The sequence below is a fragment of the Lucilia cuprina genome, chromosome 3 (assembly GCF_022045245.1).
Source record: "Lucilia cuprina isolate Lc7/37 chromosome 3, ASM2204524v1, whole genome shotgun sequence".
Lineage (NCBI taxonomy): Eukaryota > Metazoa > Arthropoda > Insecta > Diptera > Calliphoridae > Lucilia > Lucilia cuprina.
In genome coordinates, this window is record NC_060951.1 from 8,001,206 (window position 1) to 8,024,114 (window position 22,909).

Below are 22,909 nucleotides of genomic sequence, written 5' to 3' on the forward strand. Positions count from 1 at the left end.
TAGACTAGACTATAGACTAGACTATAGACTAGACTATAGACTAGACTATAGACTAGACTATAGACTAGACTATAGACTAGACTATAGACCAGACTATAGACCAGACTAGACTATAGTCTATTAAGTAGCTAATAGTCCTGACTTGAGAGTAATCATCTTCATTAAAAGTTATTTGTTTTATTAAAAAACAATTTAAATAATTTTTCCCTTTTCTGCTCTTTTTGTTTTCATTTCAGACGAATCATCGAATAAAGTTGAAGCTGTTCAACCCGCAAATCGCCCATCATCTAGTTCTAGTTCTAGCGATTCATCCTCGTCCAGTTCAAGCGATAGTAGTTCTAGCGATTCAAGTGACAGTGAAGCAGGTTAGGACGCGTTTATTTATTATATATAATTTTGTTTTATAATTCATTTTTTTTTATAAATATTATGATTATTATCAAAACTAAAACCTAAAACCTTCCCTATCTTAATACCTATTACTACTACTAGTACTACTACATACTACTATTTACCCTATAACTACAAAAGAAAGAAAAACGAGAAGAAAAACTTAAAAAAAGAAAAATTTCACTCAATTTCATAATTATATTATTTAGTTTTCTGTTTGACCATAAACATTATTATTTCTCTCTTTATCTCTTTACTTTATCAGTAATTTTTAAATTTTTAAAATATTTCTGTTTTTTTTTTAAATTAATGATTACAAGCATTATATACATACATACTACATATACAATAGTTATTGAAGATAGTTTTTTTTTTAATTTCTGAAATAATGCAAATATTGTTTTTTTTTAAATGTAAGAAAATATATAACAAAAATATATATTACACAAACAAAAAAAAAAGATAAAAAATAGAAAGAAAATAATGGAGAATTAAAACAAAGTTATTTTTAACAAATATATATTTTGATTTATTACTTTTCGATTCGATAGGCTTTAGCTTCTTATTAGGTTTTCTTACAAAAAAAAGGAGTTTGTAATTTAGTTTTTTTTTCCGTTTTTTTTTGATTCCTTTAGTTTTTAGTAGAATGTACATTCATCCCTCCAGAGAAAAGAAAGTTTAAGATTTTCTTTGTTAAATAACAATTATAAACTCCTGTTAATTTGCTTTGAAAACATTAGTTTTGCTCTGCCACATTTTATCCCTCCTCAGTTTTTTTTTTGTTTTAAGTTTATTAAGTTTTGTTTATATACTTTTTTTTGTAATAATTAAACAATAACAACAAATAATAGGTTAGTGATTAGTAGTTTATTTTTAGTTATTTTTTTATACTTAATATTAATTTTATTTGTTTTCTTCTTTAAAAACTCTTTCTCTTTTACTATTCTTTCTTCTGTTCTGTAAAAACTGTAGACTTCTCTTTATTTTGTTGTTTAAAAAAAGGAGTTATTTAATATTTTGTGGATTTAAATACTAGAGTATAGACTAAACTATTGACTAGAGTATAGACTATAAACTATACTTGAGGCTAGACTAGATTATGGAATAGACTTTAGACTAGACTATGTAACAAACTATAGAAACGACTAGAGAAAAGACTATAGACTAGACTATAGAAGAGGCTACATAATTGACTATAGTTTATAGTCTAGTCCATAGTCTAACCTATAGTCTAGTATATAGTCTATTTTTTAGTCAAGTCAATAGACTAATTTGTAGTCTAAAATATAGTCTAGTTTAGTGTCTATTCTTCAGTCTATTGTAAAGTCTATAATAAAGAAACTAGACTAAACACTAGACATTAGACGATACTGAAGACTAGATTATAGAATAGACTATATACTAGACTATATACTAGACTATAGTGTAGTCTATATAGTCTGGCCTATAATCTAGTTTATAGTCTATCCTATAGTCTAGTCTTTAGTTAAGTCTATAGTCTAGTCTGTAGTCGAATCTATAGTCCAGTTTATTGTCTATTCCACAGCCTATTGTATAGTCTGGAATATAGGAACTAGTCTACAGACTAGACTATAGACGAGACTATAGACTTGACTATAGCCGCGACTATAGACTAGTCTATAGGTGAGACTACATACTAGACTATAGAATAGACTATATACTAGACTATAGTGTAGTCTATATAGCCTGGTCTATAATCTAGTTTATAGTCTATCCTATAGTCTAGTCTTTAGTTAAGTCTATAGTCTAGTCTGTAGTCGAATCTATAGTCTAGTTTATTGTCTATTCCACAGCCTATTGTATAGACTAGAATATAGAAACTAAACTACAGACTAGACTATAGGCGAGACTATAGACAAGACTATATAATAGACTACATACTAGACTATAGTGTATTCTATATAGTCTGGTCTATAAACTAGTTTATAGTCTATCCTATAGTCTAGTCTATAGTTAAATCTATATTCGAGTATATTGTCTAGACTGTATTATATTCCATAGTCTAGTTTCTAGACTATTCTACAGTACATTGTATAGTCTAGACTATAGAAACTAGTCTTAGACTATAAACTAGAGAATAGACTAGACTATAGATTGCAGTATAGACTATAGTTTATGTAATGTCAAAAGAACCCCCCGGGGATCTACTGCAGTTGGCAATTTTCTTGTCCCCTCAAACTGTAAAGAACGTAAACCCTTCGATTCTTACAAAATTTGTTTAAAATTACAGAAAATTTATAACATGAGATAAATTTAAGGTCTTAAAACTCCTGGGGGTCTATTGTAGATTGAAATTTTGTTCCTATTTCAAAATGTAAAGATCATCAAACCTTTAATTCTTAGAAACTTGTTTAAAATGCTGCATTTTCAGAAAATTCATATCATGAGATAAATTTAAGGGTAAGAGATCTATATGCGCATGAGTCCCCCTGGGGTGTAATGGCTCATTAAAACTTAGTTTTTCTTAACGGGCTTCAAAGTACTTTGCTCCCGGACTTTTAAGGCTTTATTTCAAAAAAGTATGATATTTTGCTACACAATATAAAAGAAAAGTAGAAGTTTATGAGGCTTAAGTAACCGCTGGGGGGTAATGACTCTTCAAAACTTAAATTTTCTTAACGGGTTTCCAAATTACTTTGCTTCTAAAGTTTTAAAACTTTACTTATTGATTCTATTGCAAAAAATTATGAAACTATGCTACACAAAGAAGGGGAAAGTAGAGGTCTTATATATGTGTGAGGCCAAAGTGCCTCCTGGGGGGTAATGGCTTTACAAAACTTTGTTTTTCTTAACGGGTTTTAAAGTACCTTTTTGAAATTTGTATAAAAAATGATGCAAATTTTTACAAGACATAAACTTCAAAAACTTTACATTTTTAAATTTATACAATGAACACTTAATAGTTGTAAGGAAATTGATTTAAAATAATTTAATTTCCAAAAGTATAATACATATAAAGCCATATACCCCTCGGGGGGTATAGAACTAGGAAAATGATGTTTTACTAATGGTTACGGTTATCACAAGTTTTAAATTAGCACCAGATTTAAGATAACTTTGCAGAAATAGAAATCATATGTATGATAATTAGAAGAACAAAAGTTAATGGCTGAATAACACCTGGGGGCTTCTGAAATGTTAATCCTTACCTGTTTTAAAATGTAATACAAAGTAAAGCTATTATTTGCAGCAAACAGTATAAAGAAGGAAGTTAAAGAGCTCGCCCGGGGGTCTTTTGAACTGTTTAAACTTTTACCTAATTTGAGTAACAGATTAAAAATGAAACTGTAAAGTAAAGCCATTAGTTGCAGTGAAATCGGTTTAAATTTTAACCATTTTAGAAAGTATAAAGAAAAAAGCTTTAAAGAGTACCCCCGGGGAGCTTTTGACCTCTTTTAACTACTACCTAGTTTCAGTATATAATGTTAAACAAAGTAAAGCTATTAGTTGCAGTGAAATTTGTTTAAATTTTAACAATTTTTGGAAAGTATAAGGAAGAAGCTTTAGGAGTTCGCCCGGGGGTCTTTTACCAGTTTAAACTTTTACCTAATTGGAGTATTAGATAAAAAATGGAATTGCAGAAGTAAGAATTATGTGTTTTCAAATGTTAAACAAAGTAAAGCTATTAGTTGCAACAAAAGTATAAAGAAGAATCTTAAAGCGTTCCCCCGGGGGTCTTTTAACCAGTTTAAACTTTTACTTAATATGAGTATCAGATTAAAGATAAAATTGCAGATTTATATATACGGGAACTAACTAGGGGAACTAAATAGGGGCTACTTTAGTTAGTTCCCCATAGGGGTCTTTTGGGGGTCTTTTGATCAGTTTATACTTTTACCTAAATTAAATAACTGCTTTTTTTATAACTATACTTTTTTATTTCTTTTTTTTTGTGAAAATTTTAAAGTTTTGCTGTTTTCTTTTTTTTACACCAATAGAATTTCATTAAAATTTTGCATTTACTTTAAAAAAAATAATTAAAAATTTCTATAAAAAATGATGATGTTTATAGAAAAAAAGGAAAATATAAAGGTTGTTTTTGTTAGTTTTTTTCTCTTACTGGTTTAGAACAAAGTTCTAATTTCTTTTAAATGTGCAATATGTTATAATCTGTTTTGTAATTATTATTATTATTATTATTAATTTTTCTTAAATATTATATAAAATATTTTGTTTATGAATATTTTCTTAAAAAAAAAAACAAAAAGCTAAAGTTTTTTTATTTTTAAAGTTAAAACTAAATTTTAGACAAGTCTTAATTAAAAAAAGCAAATTGTTAAACAATTTGTTAACAAACTTTATATAAAAAAATTAAAACAGCAAAACTTTAAACATTTAAAATTTTTAAAAAATTTTCTTTTAAATCTTTTTTTTTTAAACTGTAGACTTTGTTTTTGTTATTATTATTTAGTTTATTCTTCTTACTTACTTTTTGAGTATTTACTTTTTTCTATAAATAGTTTTCTTTATAAAGTAGTTTTTTGTTTGTTTAAATAATAACAACTTTTTACTGGTAACTTGTATTTTAATGCTTGAATCATTATATTTTTTTTTTTTATAAATAAAAAACCATAATTTTGTTTTTTATATTAAACTTTTTTTTTTAAGTTTTAACCTTTGTGTTTCTCAAGTAGTTGTTTAAAAAAAAATACCAGAACATTTTCAATAACAACAAATGAAAAAAATTAATTTATTTTTTAAACAAAAACTAAAAAATAAATCTAAAAAAAATACCTATGTGAGTTACAGAAAAAAATCTATATTTAAAAAAAAAAAAGAAAATCGTGAAGCAATTGTGTATTGGGGGCAGCCAATCATTCCATTTTAATTATATAATATATAATTTTTATTTATATATTATAAATAGAGCAGCTAAAAAAAAAACAACAAAACAACAACAAAAAATAACATTAAAATTGAATCAACACGTTTATTTAAAAAAAAAAAATAATTTTTTATATATTTAAAACAAAAATATGAAAAGAAAAGAAAAATCCTTAACTACAAAATAAAACCAAAAACTCAAATCATAACAATAAAACAAAAGCTACGTTTTTTCATAACATAACAAAAAATAATAATAAAATAATATTATATCCATAATAATAAAATTTATCCTAAAAAAAAACAAAATCTATACTTTCAAAGTTTTATTTGGAGGTATTTTACTCTCTCCCTCTCTCACGTCATATATATACCTTTAAAAAAAGGGGAATTCCATTAAACGCTTATTTTAAAAGTAATTTATAAGTTTAAAAATATTACAAATCAAAATAAATTAAATTTTTTAACATAATTTAAAAGAAAAACTACTGAAAAAACAGTAAAAATAAGCCTAAAATCCCCCTGGGGGCTTTTAAATACTATAAGGTTAAAATCCCCCTGGGGGGCTTTAAAAGTTTCATAATTTAGTATTTTTTTTGGAAAATTAACAAAATAATTTAAATAATTGTAAAAATTTTAGAAATTTGTATTAAATTTCTTTTAAAAAGTAAAAAGTATTTAAAAAAACAAAGTCCAAATAACCCCCAAGGGCTCTGCAAAAGTTTAAAAACTTGTTCCTTTCTAATAATTTGTCCAACAATTCTTGTAATTGTAACGATAAAAAATTTGCATAGAAAATGTGTTTAATTTAGAAGAAAAACTACTGAAATAACAGTAAAAATAAGGCTAAAAACCCCCTGGGGGCTTTTAAATACTATAAGGTTAAAATCTCCCTGGGGCGCTTTAAAAGTTTCATAATTTAGTATTTTTTTTGGAAAATTAACAAAATAATTTAAATAATTGTAAAAATTTTAGAAATTTGTATTAAATTTCTTTTAAAAAGTAAAAAGTATTTAAAAAAACAAAGTCCAAATAACCCCCAAGGGCTCTGCAAAAGTTTAAAAACTTGTTCCTTTCTAATAATTTGCCCCCACAATTCTTATAATTGTAACGATGTAAAATTTGCATAGAAAATGTGTTTAATTTAGAAGAAAAACAACTGAAAAAACAGTAAAAATAAGGCTAAAAACCCCCTGGGGGCTTTTAAATACTATAAGGTTAAAATCCCCCTGGGGGGGCTTTAAAAGTTTCATAATTTAGTATTTTTTTTTTTGGAAATTAACAAAATAATTCAAATAATTGTAAAAATTTGAGAAATTTTGTATTAAATTTCTTTTAAAAAGTAAAAAGTATTTAAAAACAAAGTCAAAATAACCCCCAAGGGCTCTGCAAAAGTTTAAAAACTTGTTTCTTTCTAATAATTTGCCCCCACAATTCTTGTAATTGTAAAGACGTAAAATTTGCTTAATTTCTAGTGTTTAATTTCTATTAAAAAGCAACAAGTAAAAGCAAACAAGGTCAAAGGTACCCCTGGGGGGCTTCAAAAGTTTAAAAACTTGTTTCTTTCTAAAAATTTTCCCAACAATTCTTGATACAGTAAAAAATTGCATATCTATGTAAAAAGTTTCTTAAATTTCCATTAAAAAGAAAAAAAAGCAATAATTATAAGGTTAAATGTACCCCTGGGGGTCTTAAAGAGTTAAAAAACTTTTTTCTTTCTAATAAATAGCCCAACAATTTCTGTAATAGTTAATAGTTGCACAACTAAATAAAAAATGTATTTAAATTCTATTCAAAAGAAAAAAGACTAATTACAAGGGTAAAGGTGCCCCGGGGGTCGTCAAAAGTTAAAAAACTATTTTCTTTCTAATAATTTGTAAAGAAATCCTTATAATTGTAAAAAAGTTGCAAATTTGTTTAAAAAATATATTAAATTTCATTAAAAAACCAAAAAGCGCTTTAATTACAAGGTCAAAGGTCCCTCTGGGTGTATTTAAGAGTTTAAAAATCATCTTCTTTCTAAAAATTTGCATAATAGTTGTTAAAATTTTAAGAATTCTAATCAATATTAAATATTTGTTTAATTTTTATTAAAAAGCCAAAAAAGCGCTATAATTACAAGGTCTAAGATCTTCAAGAGTTAAAAAAACTTACTTTCTTCTAACAATTAGCAAAATAAGCCCTACAATCGTAAAACATTCTTAATGTGTATGAAATAATGAATTCATTTTTTTTATAAAGCCAAGGACTAAGTACCCCTGGGGGCTTTTAAAGTTTGAAAAATTGTATTTTCTCCAAGAATTTGCCACAAAAGTTCTAAAAATTGAAAATTTGTATAAAACGTATAGAATGTATTGTTAAGTATATGGCTAAAGTCCCCCTGAGTACTCAAAAGTTTGAAAAAACTTTCTTTTTACTTTAATTTTATAAAGTAGTTCTCCGTATTTTGTAAAAAAATGTAAAACTATATAAAATTATTGTTAAATTTTCATTTTTTTTTATAAAGAAAGCACTAAAAATCTATGGTCTCATGATCCCCTGGGGAGCATCAAATATTTGAAATCTCTCTTTTTTACAAAGTAGTTTCCGCAATTGTAAGAAAATTGAATTTTTGTTTAAACAATTATATAATTTTCATTTAATCGTAAATAAATCACTATAATTTAAGGCAAGGTCAGAGTACCCCTAGGGGCTACAACAGTTTAAAAACAACATTACTTTTTTAAAGAGAAATTTATAACTTTTTTTTGAGTTTATTAAAGAGTTTAAAAGAGTTTCGCAGTTTATAAAACGTTATAAGCGATTTGAGTTTATAAAATTATGCAAAAGGTCAAAAGGTCATGATTTTAAGCAATTGCTTAAAAAGGAGATTTATAACTTTTTTCAACAAAAAATGTTTTTGAATTTAATATTTTTGTTTTAAAGTTGTAATTTAATAAATTTAACTTTGATCTTTTTAGTTAAAAAGACCCCGCATACCCCAGGGAATTCTTTTTAACAAAGTTAAACTTTTTAAAAGTTTTTGTTTAAGAATTTTTTCTATTAAAAAAAAAACAATTTTAACTAATGAAATATGTAGTTTAAAGTAAAAAATTTAGAAAAGGTCAAAAGGTCATAAAGCTTATATACATATATTAGATGAACGAATCAGTTCCTTTGTTAGGTAAAAAAAGAGCTGTTTTGTAAAGAATTAACTTTAAATTTTATAAAAAATAATTAAATTTAAAGTAAAACAAGTAAATAGGCAGTAAAAGCCCCGGGGGACTCAAGACCAGAAATGTTAAAAATGTTAGAAATTAATAAATATTATAATTTAAAAGAATAACTTAAAGATTTACAACTTTGGATAAATTATAAAAAGAATTTAAATACAAACTTAAGTAATTAAAGTGTAACAGCCCCTGGGGTGGCTTAACCACTAGACAAACTTATAAATAACATGAAATAAACGTTTAAATAAAAATTCCTCTTTAATTATCTCTACAAAGAAAAAAGAAAATATTTAAAAAAAAAATTCTTTTTTTTATTAATAAAATAGTACAAAAACAATTTTATAAAAATTATAATAAAATAAAATTAAAAAAAAAACGTGGCTACAAAATTAACAATCCAATTCAAACAAATCAAAAGTGTTTTAAATAAAATTTTTTATTTTATAAAAAATACAAAAAAATAAAGTTAAGGTACGCGTTTAGTTTTTTTTTTTTCAACTAAAAAAAAATTTTCATATTTACAAATTCAAAATTGTAAAAAAATAACTTTTTTTTTTTACAATTTCATTTAAATGAAAAAAATGTTTTTTTGTTTGTTTAAGATCCAAAAAAAAGAATGATTTTTTAATTAGTACACTTGCAGACAATGTGTAAAAAGTGTGTAAAGTTCTAAATATTATTTAAGAAAAATAATTCTCAAAATGAAAAAAACTACGAGTTAACGAGAAAATTTAAAACACGTTATTATGCGGCAAAATATTAAAAGAAAAACAATTTTTGTTTTAATAATTTAGTAAAAAAATAAAAAAAAAAAAAATTCGAAAAAAAGTGTGTGTAAAAATTTAGTTTAATTTTGGGTGTAAAACGCGTCAAGGAATATATATACATATTAGCTAAGGATTTAGTAAACACTTGAACCCCTCTTATACTCGTAACTTGACTAAAATTACTTCAAATTCTACTGTATGACTACCCCCCCCCCCCCACCTAGAGAGGGTAAACATTTATTCATTCTCATTCATTCTCATTCTGGGGACTTTAGACCACCACCACATTCAAACAACAAGTTAAATGTAATGTTGTTCTCCACAAAAACATAAATATTCACTTTTTTACAAAAAATCTTTATAAAATACAATAAATTTAGGTTTATAACCCCTGGGGTCTTTAGACCAGTTTTAACCAATAACAAAAATATCATTATTTTTCTGTCAAATCCTTTAAAAATCTAAAAAAAAGAAAATTTTCACATTAATAGGTAATATCTTCTTTTCAAAGTTGAAACACCTCCAGGGGTCTTTTGGGCCAAATGCTACCAATAAGAAAAAATCTTAAAAACTTAAATTTTCTTTATTTCTAATTAAAATAGTTTCAAAACACTTTAAATGCAGTGTAAAATCCCCTGGGGTCTTTAGTTCAGTTTTCAAGAGAAATGCTAATTTCTAAAGTCCCCCCCCTAGGGTGCTGTAGACCAAATAAAAAAGCAAACATAGAAAAGAGTTTAACATTTAAATATAATATAATAGGGGATTCTTGACCACATACATACTTTTTATCTTAAGGTCTTTAAAAGTAGATGTGGTATTTAAATAAAGAGTCCTTTAATGAATACTTATTGTTATAAATGTTTCTAAAGCTTTTTTTAAAGTTGTTTAACCCCCCGGGGGCTCTAGACCAGTATTCAAACCTTATTCTAAAGGTCTTACACCATTTTGAGACTTTTTCTTGAGGTCTTTCAAAAGCTGAATGAATGTTTTAGAAGAAGATTATTGCTACAAAGTTTGCTAATAAAAAGTTTAAGAGAATTCTAATATATTACACTTTGATGCCCAAAGGGGGAAAATAGACTAGTTTTAGACATTTTTCTAAAGGTATTTTAAAGCAAATTAATGGTTTTAAGTGCACTTTCATGCTGACATATGGTGGCAAAACGTTTCTAGTAAAAGTTGGAGAAATGGTTAACCATTTTATTTTAACCCTTTGGGGGGAACTTAGACCACTTTGAGACTGTTTTCTTAAGACCTTTACAAAGCTGAATGAATGTTTTAAATTAAGATTATTTGATACAATGGTTTCTAGTAGAACTTTTAGGAGAATTCTAACAAATTACACTTCGACTCCCTGGATGGAACTCGAGACCAGTTTCAGACCGTTTTTCTAAAGATCATTAAAAGCAAATGAATGTTTTAAATCAAGTGTCCTTTTAGTATGGCATATGGTGGCGAAATGTTTCTACTAATAGTTAAAGAAATGGTTAACCATTCTATTTTAACTCTTTGGGGGGGAACTTAGACCACTTTGTGACTATTTTCTACAGACTTTTAAAAAGCTGATGAATGTTTTAAATGAACATTTTTTGCTACAATGATGTCTAGTAAAACGCTTAGGAGCATTCTAAAAAATTGCATTTTGTGTTCTGAAGGGGACACTAGACCAGTTCTAGAGGTTTTTTAAAGAAAATGAATGTTTTAAATGAAGAGGCCTTTTATTATGGAATACTGTGAAAAAATGTTTAAAGTTAAAAGTAGAAAGTTCAGAAGCACTCTAACAAATTGCACTTTGACTTCCCTGGAGGGGACACTAGACCAGTTTTAGAAATTTTTCTAAAGGTTTTCTAAAGCAAATGAATGGTTTAAATGTAGTGGCCTTCTAATATGGCAAACTGTGACGAAATGTTTAAATTTAAAAGTTGAGAAGCATTCTAACAAATTACTGTTTACTCCTATTTCTAAGGTTTTCTAAAGTAAAAGAATGGTTTAAATGAAGTGATTGTTTATTATGACATACTGTGAAAAAAGGTTTTAAGTTAAAGTTCAGAAGTAATCTAACCTATTACTGTTTACTCCCGGGGGACACTAGATCACTTCTAAAGCCTTTTTCTAAAGGTTTTCTAAAGTAAAAGAATGGTTTAAATGAAGTGATTGTTTATTATGACATACTGTGAAAAAAGGTTTTAAGTTAAAGTTCAGAAGTAATCTAACCTATTACTGTTGACTTCCGGGGGACACTAGACCACTTTTAAACTACACCAGTCAGTTTAGCGTACGCACATACACACACACTCTTATTTTATTGTTTTCTCTTTTGTAAAGCACGTTTTAAATAAAAATCTTTGTTTTTAAAAGATATTTCTTGACAGTTTTTTTTTTACAAATTTAATTTTAAAAATAGAAAAATAATTTATATTAAATTTAAAAAAACCTAAAGGCAATGCAATAACTTTAATATAAAACTAATAAAAAATATATTTGTTTTTTTTTGTAGCTTAAGACACAATAAAAGTAAAAAAAATATATTTTAAAAAAAGAAAACAATAAGAAAACAAAAGTATGAAAAAAACACCCAAAAGCAAAGCTATAAGAGAAACTAAAAAAAGTTTTTTTTTCAATAAATTTTTGTTTAAAAACGCGTTTGATTTATTTTTCGGCTGTCGGCTTTCCCCTTTACACATTGTTTGCACGTTTTTTTTTGTACAATTATTAAAAATAATAAAAATATTAAAAAAAAATGTTTTTTTCTACAAACAAAATGAACTGGATTTAAAAAAATATTAAAATTTATTTCAACGTACAATTTTGAAATTGTAAATTATATATAAATATTAATTAAAGAAAAAAAAATTAATTAAAATTAATTTATAAAAAAAATTTCTCCAAAAAAAAAAAAAAAAAAAAAAAAAATTAAATAATATTTGTTTTATGTAAACTTAAGCGTACTATTTTTTTTTGTATTTTTATAATTATTAATTATTGATTATTATTTTTTTTTTTAATTTTGCAGCTTAAAATGATTTTTTTTTTTTAATTATAAAATAAATTATATAAAAATTATTAAAAAAAAATAATAAAAAAAAATCATAAAAAATAAAAAGTTTGTATTAAAAAGTAAATAAACTACTCACACAGTTTACTATATGTTGTAGCTTAAACGTTAAACAACAATTACATTAAAAAAAACAGCCTCCTCGTCCTTTTGCTCGAAATATTAATAGAAAAATTAAAAAAAAAAAATATTTGACCAATTTTATTTAATAAACCGAATCAATTCACCCTTAAAATTGGTTAAACAGCAAAAACAAAAAAAATTTAGCTAATTACATAATTTTTCATTAATAAAAATGAATAAAAAAGGGAAATTATATTTAAAAACAAAAAAAAAAAAAAATAAAATTAGTTAACAATAAAAAAAAAGAAAAATTATTAAAAAAAAAAAAACTTATACAAACATTAATTAATTAAAATAGTAAACAAAATATTTAAAATTTTAAAGAAAAGTTAAAAAAATAAAACTTTTCTTTAAAAAAAAACTCAATTAAGTTTAAAAAAATATATAATTTTCTTTACAAAACTTTTTACTTTGTTATATATTATTGGCGTGATTATATTAAATATGTTTAAAAAAAATTATAAAACTGCAGTAGAGAAAAATTTAGTAGAAAGCTTAAATTTTAATAAAGTTACAAAAAGGTCTCTAAACCCCCCTTAAGGGTTCTTGGTAGTTTTTTTTCGAAAAAAGTACTTTCATAATTTACACATTTACAAAGGTCTACACTTCTTAGTGCCAAAATTTACTTTTAATTCAATAAAACGTTAAATTATATGTAAAATGTGGTCTGTTGTACCCCTCCCCCTAAAGAACTCTTTGAAGTTTTTTAAAACAATATTTTTGTGTAATTTCTTAAAATATTCATAATTTACAAATTTTTTTAGGTCTATTCTATTTTATCCATAAAAACCAAATTATGTAAAAATTGTGGTCTGTTAACCCCTCAAGGGTTCTAAAGAAGATTAATATTGTTTTAATTTTTGTGTAATTTCTTATTTTAAACAAAAAAAAAATCATAATTTCTTCCTTTTTTCCATAAAAACCAAATTATATAAAACTTGTGGTTTGTTAGCCCCCCCAAAGGTTCTAAACAATTCTTTGAAGATTATCAAAACGATATTTTTGTATAATTTCTTATTTCAAACAAAATAGTTTTATAATTTATACATTTTCTAAGGTCTATAATAAAAAGAGTTTCCTTTTTCCCATAATAACCAAATTATATGTAATTTGTGGTCTGTGTAACCCCGCGGGTTTCTTAAGAAGTCTTCAAAGATTATTAAAACAATATTTTTCTACAATTTCATATTTTAAACATAATAATTTCATAATTTACACATTTTCTAAGATCTATAACAAGAAAAGTTTCATTTTTTTCCCATAAAAACCAGATTATATAAAACTTGTGGTCTGTTAACCCCCCAACAGCTCTAAACAACTCTTTGAAGATTTTTAAAGCAATATTTATGTATAATTTCTTATTTCAAACAAAATAATTTCATAATTTATACATTTTCTTTCCTTTTTTACAATAAAAACCAAATGATATATAAAGTGTGGTTTGTTAACCCCCCCAGGGGTTCTAAAGAACTCCTTAAAGATAATTAAAGTTTAATTTCTTATTTCAAACAAAATCGTTTCATAATTTATACATTTTCTTTCATTTTATCCATAAAAACCAAATTATATAAGACTTGTGGTTGTTAACCCCCCCCCCCAGGGTTTTTTAAAAACTCCATGAAGATTATTTGAACAGTATTTTAGTTGAATTATAAGAAGAGCTCCATTTTTGTCCATAAAAACCAATTTATATGTCAAATGTGGTCTTTAACCCCCCAGGGATTCTGAAGAACTCTTTAAAGATTATTAAAACAGTATTTTAAAAACCCCACGAGGGGGTCTACAGGCCACTAATGTAAAATAATATATTTTTTGGAAAAAACTAAAATACTTTTTAAGAACTTTTGTTTAAGTAGTTGTAAACTAAAAAACTGTTAAAGAAAGATCAAAGGAAGGTTTTCTTTAGAAGCTTTAGGGGGGACTACAGGCCACTAATGTCAAAATTAAAATGTTTAGGTTGTTCTTTATACAGCAAGGGGGTTTCTTTTGAGACAACAATAGAAAGGCCTTTGATGTACGTTTAAAAATATAAAAAAATTTTAAAGATTTTTTAAAGAAGACCCCCGGGGGGTCTGCACATCACTAATATTAAATAATATCATTTATAGAATAATTTGAATAATTTTTTAAAACTTTGGTTTAAAGTTGTTTTGAACTAAAAACTTTTAAAGATAGTTTCAAGCAAGGATTCTTCTAAAAGCCCCAGGGGGGACTATAAACCACTAAAGTCAAAATTAAAATGTTTAAATGGTTCTTAACACAACAAGAGGTTTCTTTCGAGACAACAATAGAAAAGCCTTTAAAAATATAAAAAAAACTTTTGAAGACTTTATAAAGAAGTTTTTTAAGGAAGTCCCCGGGGGTTCTACAACCACTAGTATTAAATAATATAATTTATGGAAAAACTTTAATACTTTTTTGAAAACTTTTGTTTAAAGTTGTTTTGAACTAAAAACTTTTAAAGATAATTTCAAGCAAGGATTTCTTAACAAGCCCCAGGGGGGGACTACAGACCAAAGATGTTAAATAAAATATTGTATAAAGAAAATTTAAATGTTTTCTTTTGCAACGTTTGTTTTTAAACTAAAAATCTTAAAAAAAGAGAAAAAAGAACCAAAACTTTTAAAGACAATTTCAAGCTAGGTTTCCTTTACAAGCCCCAAGGGGGGACTACAAACCATTAAAGTTAAATACAATATTGTATTAAGAAAATTTAAATATTTTCTTTTGCAACTTTGGTTTTTAAACTAAAAATCTTTTAAAAAAGAAAAAAAAAAACAAAACTTTTAAAGATAGATTCAAGCAAGGGTTTCGTTACAAGCCCCAAGGGGGACTACAAACCATTAAAGTTAAATAAAATTGTATGAATATTTAAATGTTTTCTTTTGCAACTTTTGTTTTTAAACTAAAAATTTTTTAAAAAGAGAAAAATGAACCAGGGGTAAGGGGGGGGCCTTCTTTAGTTAGCTTGGCTCTTAACTAATTTTAGTGCCATTAATTTTTTTTTATTTTACAAAATTCTTGAAGACATTTTTTCGCTAAATTTTCTCTACTGTTTTTTATTTTTTATAAATGTTTTTAATTTTTTTTTTTATTTAAAATTTTTTTTTTTAATTAAATTTTTTTTTTTCAAAAATAATTAATTATTATTTAAGTGTTATTACCACAAACAAAACTTGTTGTAAAACAATATTTTAAAAAATTTAAAACATTTCATTTAATTAAAAATATTAAATTTCTTTTATACATAAACTAAGAATTATTTTAAAAAATAGGTTTTTTTTATTTAAATAATTTAAAAATTTTTTTTTTATAATTTTAATTGTTGTTTTAGCATTATAGAGAAAAATAAAATATTTTTCAATAAATTTAAAAAAAAAAAAACACACATACACACAAGTTATAAATACATATTAGTTTTTATAAGTATTTTTTAATTTTATATTAAAATTTTCTTTTTTTCGTTCTTAAACTAAAATTAATTTAAAAAAAAAAAAATAAAAATAATAATTATATATAAAAATATAAAATAATTAACCTCAAAAAAAAAGTTAAAACAAGAAAAGCAAATCATACATTACAAAGTACGTACGTCATCAAACATTTAAAAAAAAAAATAAAAATGAAATTAAATATTAAATTAAAAAATAAAAAACAAAAAAACCAACACTTACTCATATATATAAATATAAAAAAAAAATATATTTAAAAGTGGATTTATAAATACAACAACAACAAGAACAACAAGTATAATAAAACTAAACCACAATGAAACCATAAGTTTAATATTAAATTACTAAATAAATTATAAATTTAAGTTTAATTATTAATAATAATTAAAGTAAAAACAACAACAACAAAAAAAAGAAATCAATACAAAAAAAAAAAATAAACGTGTTTTCAATTACAACAAAAAAAGGTATCACAAAACCCATTTTAGCTGCTCTCTCTCTCTCGCTCTCTCTATTGTCCTCTCAAATTGGTTTTAAAATAAATTCAAATTTATTTTGTTTTTGGGGCGGGTTTACACAATTGCTGGCAATTTTTCTCTTTTTTTTTTGTATTACAGCTTTACAGCTCTGCAATGTTTTTACAAACTCACAGGTATTTTGTTTTATTTTATTTTTAATTTATTTCTTTTTCTTTTCTTTAATTATAATTAATTTCTTTTTTTCTCTCTTTTTTTACCAAAAAAAAAACTAACTTTTCCAGGCGATGCTGAGGGTCCACCGAAAAAGAAAAAAACCCGCGACTCAAATGGTAGCAATGTGAGTAGTAAACTATCGTTAAAATTTATTATTTTTAGAAAAAAATTATTTTTTTCCAAATTTTATTTATAATTTATGTTTTATAAAACTAACAAATGTTTTTTCTTTGTGTTGAGCATCCCAAAAAACGAAATACTTCCCAAAGAATAACATTTATCAACACTTTTAAAGTAGCACTAAGTGAATTTTTTTTTAACTTCTTTGGAAGTCATAATTATTGACATCCAAAGAAGCCTCTATGATAAGCCTGTGTTAAAATCATAACTTCTTAAGGACTTTCTCAATACTTCCATCGTGTAAATTCTACTTCTTTTTCACTTCTTTGGAAGTTCTTTTTTTTTTGCTTTAACAGCTGTTAAAGATATCAGATATCACTAACTAGTCAAACAATTCGTCTATCTTATCAAACCTATTGCAGTGCTCATAATTGGCCTGATTAGTTATTTAGTTAGCTAGTCTTGTCTGGTTTCCTTTTTTTGGTTCACTTTGACAAGTCTCTTAGTAAGAACTCGATTAGGTTTCTAACTGTAGAAGCTGTTTGGATGAAGAAAAAGAAATAGCTTCTTTGTAACTGCACATTGACAAAGCTCTTTTCCATGATCTCAGGGATGCGTCACTAGTACACATGATCGGTCACTAGTAAACATAATGGTTTTTATGGAGCTCTAGATCAGTTCAAATTCTTGTCTAGTATATAGTATTGTCAATAGACTACTCTTTACTTCTAATTCTGTTCTAGTTTTGTTCTAGTTCTGTTCGAATTCACTTCTATTTCTTCTAGTTCTGTTCTAGTTCTGTTCTAATTCTGTTCTAGTTCCGTTCTAGTTCTGTTCTAGTTCTGTTCTAGTTCTGTTCTAGTTCTGTTCTAGTTCTGTTCTAGTTCTGTTCTAGTTCTGTTCTAGTTCTGTTCTAGTTCTGTTCTAGTTCTGTTCTAGTTCTGTTCTAGTTCTGTTCTAGTTCTGTTCTAGTTCTGTTCTAGTTCTGTTCTAGTTGTGTTCTAGTTCTGTTCTAGTTCTGTTCTAGTTCTGTTCTAGTTGTGTTCTAGCTCTGTTTTAGTTCGCTTTTAGTTCAGTTTTAGTTCAGTTCTAATCCTGTTCTAGTTCTGTGCTAGAACTTTTCTAGTTCTGTTCTAGGTTCTAATTCAGTTCTAGTTCTATTTTCGGTATGTTCTAGTTCTGTTCTAGTTCTATTTTCGGTATGTTCTAGTTCTGTTCTAGTTCTTTTCTAGTGCTGTTCTAATTCTGTTCTAGTTATATTATAGTTTTGTTCTAGTTCTGTTCTAGTTCTGTTCTAGTTCTGTTCTAGTTCTGTTTTAGTTCTGTTCTAGTTCTGTTCTAGGTTCTAATTCAGTTCTAGTTCTGTTCTAGTCCTATTTTCGGTATGTTCTAGTTCTGTTCTAGTTCTATTTTCGGTATGTTCTAGTTCTGTCCTAGTTCTGTTCTAGTTCTGTTCTAGTTCTGTTCTAGTTCTGTTCTAGTTCTGTTCTAGTTCTGTTCTAGTTCTGTTCTAGTTCTGTTCTAGTTCTGTTCTAATTCTGTTCTAGTTATATTATAGTTTTGTTCTAGTTCTGTTCTAGTTCTGTTCTAGTTCTGTTTTAGTTCTGTTCTATTTCTGTTCTAGCTCTGTTCTAGTTCTGTTCTAGTACCGTTTTAGTTCTGTTCTAGTTCTGTTCTAGTTCTGTTATAGTTCTGTTCTAGTTCTGTTCTACTTCTGCTCTAGTTTGTTCTAGTTTTGTTCTAGTTCTGTTCTAGTTCTGTTCTAATTCTGTTCTAGTTCTGTTCTAGTTCTGTTCTAGTTCTGTTCTAGTTCTGTTCTAGTTCTGTTCTAGTTCTGTTCTAGTTCTGTTCTAGTTCTAGTTCTGTTCTAATTCTGTTCTAGTTCTGTCCTAGTACTGTTCTACTTCTGTTCTAGTTCTGTCCTAGTTCTGTTCTACTTCTGTTCTAGTTCTGTTCTAGTTCTGTTCTAGTTCTGTTCTAGTTCTGTTCTAGTTCTGTTCTTATTCTGTTCTTATTCTGTACTAGTTTTGTTCTAGTTCTGTTCTAGTTCAGTTCTAGTTCTGTTCTAGTTCTGTTTTAGTTCTGTTCTAGTTCTGTTCTAGGTCTGTTCTAGTTCTGTTCTAGTCCTAGTTCTGTTCCAGTTCTGTTCTAGTTCTGTTCTAGTTCTAGTTATGTTTTAGTTCTGTTCAAGTTCTATTTTCGGTATGTTCTAGTTCTGTTCTAGTTCTTTTCTAGTTCTGTTGTAGTTCTGTTCTAGTTCTTCTAGTACTGTTCTAGTTCTGCTCTAGTTCTTTTCTAGTACTTTTCTACTTCTGTTCTAGTTTTGTTCTAATTCTGTTCTAGTTCTGTTCTAGTTCTGTTCTAGTTCTGTTTTAGTTCTGTTCTAGTTCTGTTCTAGTTCTGTTCTAGTTCTGTTCTGGTTCTGTTCTAGTTCTGTTCTACTTCTGTTCTAGTTCTATTTCTGTTCTAGTTCTAGTTCTATTCCACTTCTGTTCTAGTTCTATCTTAGTTTTATTTCAGTTCTACTTTTAAACCTTTGCAATACTTAAGGTATCACTGACTTTGGTTTGAGTTTCCCTTTCATTTAAAATATTATCACAGGCTTTTTTGTAACATTCTACAGAAATATTAAGAAACTTCTAATATGTTCTTAATTTCACAAAAGAAATTCAACATTTTAAACTTTCTTTATAAGATGTATGTCTATTTTCGTCAAGTATTTTGAAATTGTACAAAACTATTAAAACGCAATTGAATGTAAATTCCCTCTTTCATAAATTCACATCATAAAATGTTTCATAATATCATTTCTATAAAACACTTTATTATAGGTAAATAATTTAATAACAACGCCCACAAGTGTAACTGGTAGTGGTGGTATGACCACAACAACTGCTTCAGCAGCGGGAGCCACATCAACAGCAGCAGCAACAGTTAATACTGTACCATCGCTAAATTTAACTGCTAATGCTACAGTACAAGGAGCAGCAGCAACAACTATACCACCGACATTAACCTCACAACAACAGTTAGCAGCAGCCGCAGGTGTAAATAGTCAGTCAACAAGTGATTTATTAGGAACACTTGCTGGCAATAATACGAATACCAACAGCAACAGTAATCTAACAAATGAACCTCCTCTAGCGGCAGCAACAGCAGTAAGATCATCATCATCACAACAACAACAACAATCAAGAAGCCAATCAAGATCATTGCAACAAGTGACAGAAATGTGTAAGTTGAAAGAGTGTAATAAAACAAAATATCTCTTAGTTGTTTTAAGTTAAATTCTTTTATTCATAACATGTGACTAATCTTTTGATTTTTTTGTTTTAAATTTCATATTTTCATTTACGAAAACCCATTCCATAAATCCCAACTATTCCTTAAATCATAAAATGAATTGACAATTGTTTTTGTGGCTGTGTTTGAAAACCTGTTAGTAAGAGTTGTAACTCCAACGTCTGCAGCTAATAATAGCAATACTTTAGATGCAGCAGCAGCTTTAAATAACAATAACAACAATCCAAATAAAACACCTTCAGCAACGCCTACTTCACAAACAACACCAACCACCGTTCCAATTCCAGTAACCGCCAGTTCTGGTGGCACAACACTAACACCGTTTAGTAGTGCCACCGGTGTTGGTTCTGTGATTGGTGGTGGTATGGGTGTTGTTGGTGGAGCTAGTACTGGTGACAGCACTAATGGACCAAGTGACTTGACAATGCCACCAAATTCTGCTGTCGGTGTGAATGCAACCGCCGCTGCTACAGCTCTTACCACGGCCTTAAGTGGTGGAGGAAGTATGGGCGGTGTTGGCAATAATAATAGTGGTGGTGTTGCTGCCTCAACCGTGGCGAGTACCGCTGGTGGAGCCAGTGCTACGACCAGCACGAGCAGCAGCAGCAACAGCACAAATATTAGTAGTGTTGTTGGGGGCGGTGGTGGCATACGCATCGCTAGTAATTTACACAAACTGCCTAACGAAGTGGCTGATACGCCCGCCAGCATTGGCGGAGCAGCAGCCACCTCACAGGTAACGACCACAGCCTCCTTGGCTGCAGGACTTAAACAAATTCCACAATTTGATGACCCTGTTGAACAGTCGCTTGCTTCATTGGAACAGCCGTCTCTGTTGGCTCCGCCACCAACCAGTAAAAGCGCTGCTGATAATTTTCTAATGGCTGCTGCTGGTATTAATGCTGCTCATTTAATGCAACAGCAAACTACACAACAGCAACAACAGCAGCAGGTGTTTGAGAGCAGCCAGCAGGCTCAAGCCAGTCATGCCAACAACCAGCATCATGTGGAATTCATGAATGAATTGTTGTCGAAAGGTGCCGCCGCTGCCGAGAATGTGTCCGGCATGAATGGCAATCACTTCCCTTTAATGCAGTTCGGTTTGATGGAGGGTCTCAACTCCATGATGCAGCAGCAATTTCAACAGGCTGTGCAACATCAGCATGCGCACAACAATGGCTACAATATGGCCGATGTAGCATCCAATGCCTTAGATAGTTTGGGCTTGGGTCTGGGTCTGCCACATGGCGCTGGAGCGGGTGGTTCTTCGATATTTGATCAGCTGCCGGGACGCAATGATAATCATTTGCTGGCCATGATGATGAGTAGCGGAGCAGCTGGTTTACCAGGCAATTTATCTTTAGGCGGTCCCCCAGCTGGTGGGCCCTCAGTAGGCGGTAAGAAAGATTCAAATACGAATAGTGTGCTGGGTCATCTCGATCCAGCGCTACAGTCTTGCAATAAACTGCTTATTACGCCAAAACCCATAGAATCCATGATGCCTAGTCCGCCCGACAAGAGACCGCAACAGTCACAACAACAACAGCAGCAGCAACAGTCATCGGGCGTGCCACCTCCCCAACAATCGCCCTCCGATTTGAAAATACCCTCCACAGCCGGCATGTCCGCTGGCGTTGGCGGCGGTAATCAAGCCAATTTTGCACAAGCATTCAAAACCCATGAACAAAATGTTAAAAATCCCAGTTCGTGGTCTATACTCGCCTCGGCGGGTTCACCACAAAACACCCCCACTTCGAACAAAACCAAACCTGCCATGGACTCATTCCAGCAATTCCGTAATAAAGCCAAAGAAAAGGCCGATCGCCAAAAGCAGCTGGAGGCCGCCGAAAAGGAAAAAGAACAAAAACGACAAAAAGAAGCGGCCGAAAAGGAGCAGCAACGTAAACAGCATCATTCTAAATCATCGCATATGGTTGGGGTGGGCGGCGGTTCAAATTCCAGCAGTAGTGGTGGTAATGGTAATGGCAGTACGGGTGTTAATAGTTTAGCCTCACAGCTAAGTGCCACACATCATCAATCGGTATCGGCTGCAGCGGCGGGTGTACAACCGCCTCATGCTCATGGCGGCAGTAGCAGTACGGCTCATTTGGCAGCCTCCATAATGGATGTTATGGAAAGTGGGAGGTAAGTTCTATTTAGATTTTGTTAATATAGAGGAAAAGTTTCTAAAGCATTTGCATTTTGTTTTTTTTTTTAATTTTATAATTTTACAGAAAAAGTGTACATGACATTCAACCTTCGTTGTCGCGGGTAGTTGACGATTTAAAGGCTTCACCCCAGGGCAGTGGTTCACCAGCTGGTGCTGCTCAACAATCACCACAAGATCGTGCTGCTGCTAAGCGCGCGGAGTTAAGACGCATGGAACAAGAACGTAGAAGACGAGAGGCGGTAAGTTTTAAAATTAAGAAAATTCGAAACTCTGAATAGTTCTAATTCCTAGTTTTACATTAGTTACATTTAAGTTCCCGTTTAGTTTCTGTGTTACTTCTAGTTCTGTTCTAATTCTGTTCTAGTTCTGTTCTAGTTTGTTCTATTTCTCTACTAGTTCTGTTCTAGTTCAGTTCCAGTTTTGTTCTAGTTCAGTTCTACTCTAGTTCTACTCTAGTTCTCTTTTAGTTCCGATCTAGTTCTTTGCTAGTTCTGTTCTAGTTCTGCTCTAGTTCTGTACTAGTTCTGGTTCTGTTCTAGTTCAGTTCTGTTTTAGTTCTACTCTAGTTCAGCTCTAGTTCAGTTCTAGTTCAGTTCTAGTTCAGTTCTAGTTCAGTTCTAGTTCAGTTCTAGTTCAGTTCTAGTTCAGTTCTAGTTCAGTTCTAGTTCAGTTCTAGTTCAGTTCTAGTTCAGTTCTAGTTCAGTTCTAGTTCAGTTCTAGTTTAGTTCTAGTTCTGTTGTAGTTCTGTTCTATATCAGTTCTAGTTCCTTTAAAAGTTTC

The 22,909-nt window shown here is 28.6% G+C and overlaps 1 protein-coding gene across 1 annotated transcript in view; it reads left to right on the plus strand.

Annotated features, from left to right (window-relative positions):
• Nucleotides 1–22,422, plus strand: part of LOC111686158 (homeotic protein female sterile-like) — a 40,142-nt gene extending 17,720 nt beyond the window's left edge. The window contains exons 7-11 of the mRNA XM_046945453.1: nt 237–365; nt 16,605–16,660; nt 19,488–19,890; nt 20,100–22,104; nt 22,194–22,422. Coding sequence (XP_046801409.1) covers nt 237–365; nt 16,605–16,660; nt 19,488–19,890; nt 20,100–22,104; nt 22,194–22,407 — 2,807 coding nt within the window. The 3' untranslated portion in view covers nt 22,408–22,422. The remainder of the gene's footprint in view (nt 1–236; nt 366–16,604; nt 16,661–19,487; nt 19,891–20,099; nt 22,105–22,193) is intronic.
• The last annotated feature ends 487 nt before the right edge of the window (nt 22,423–22,909 follow it).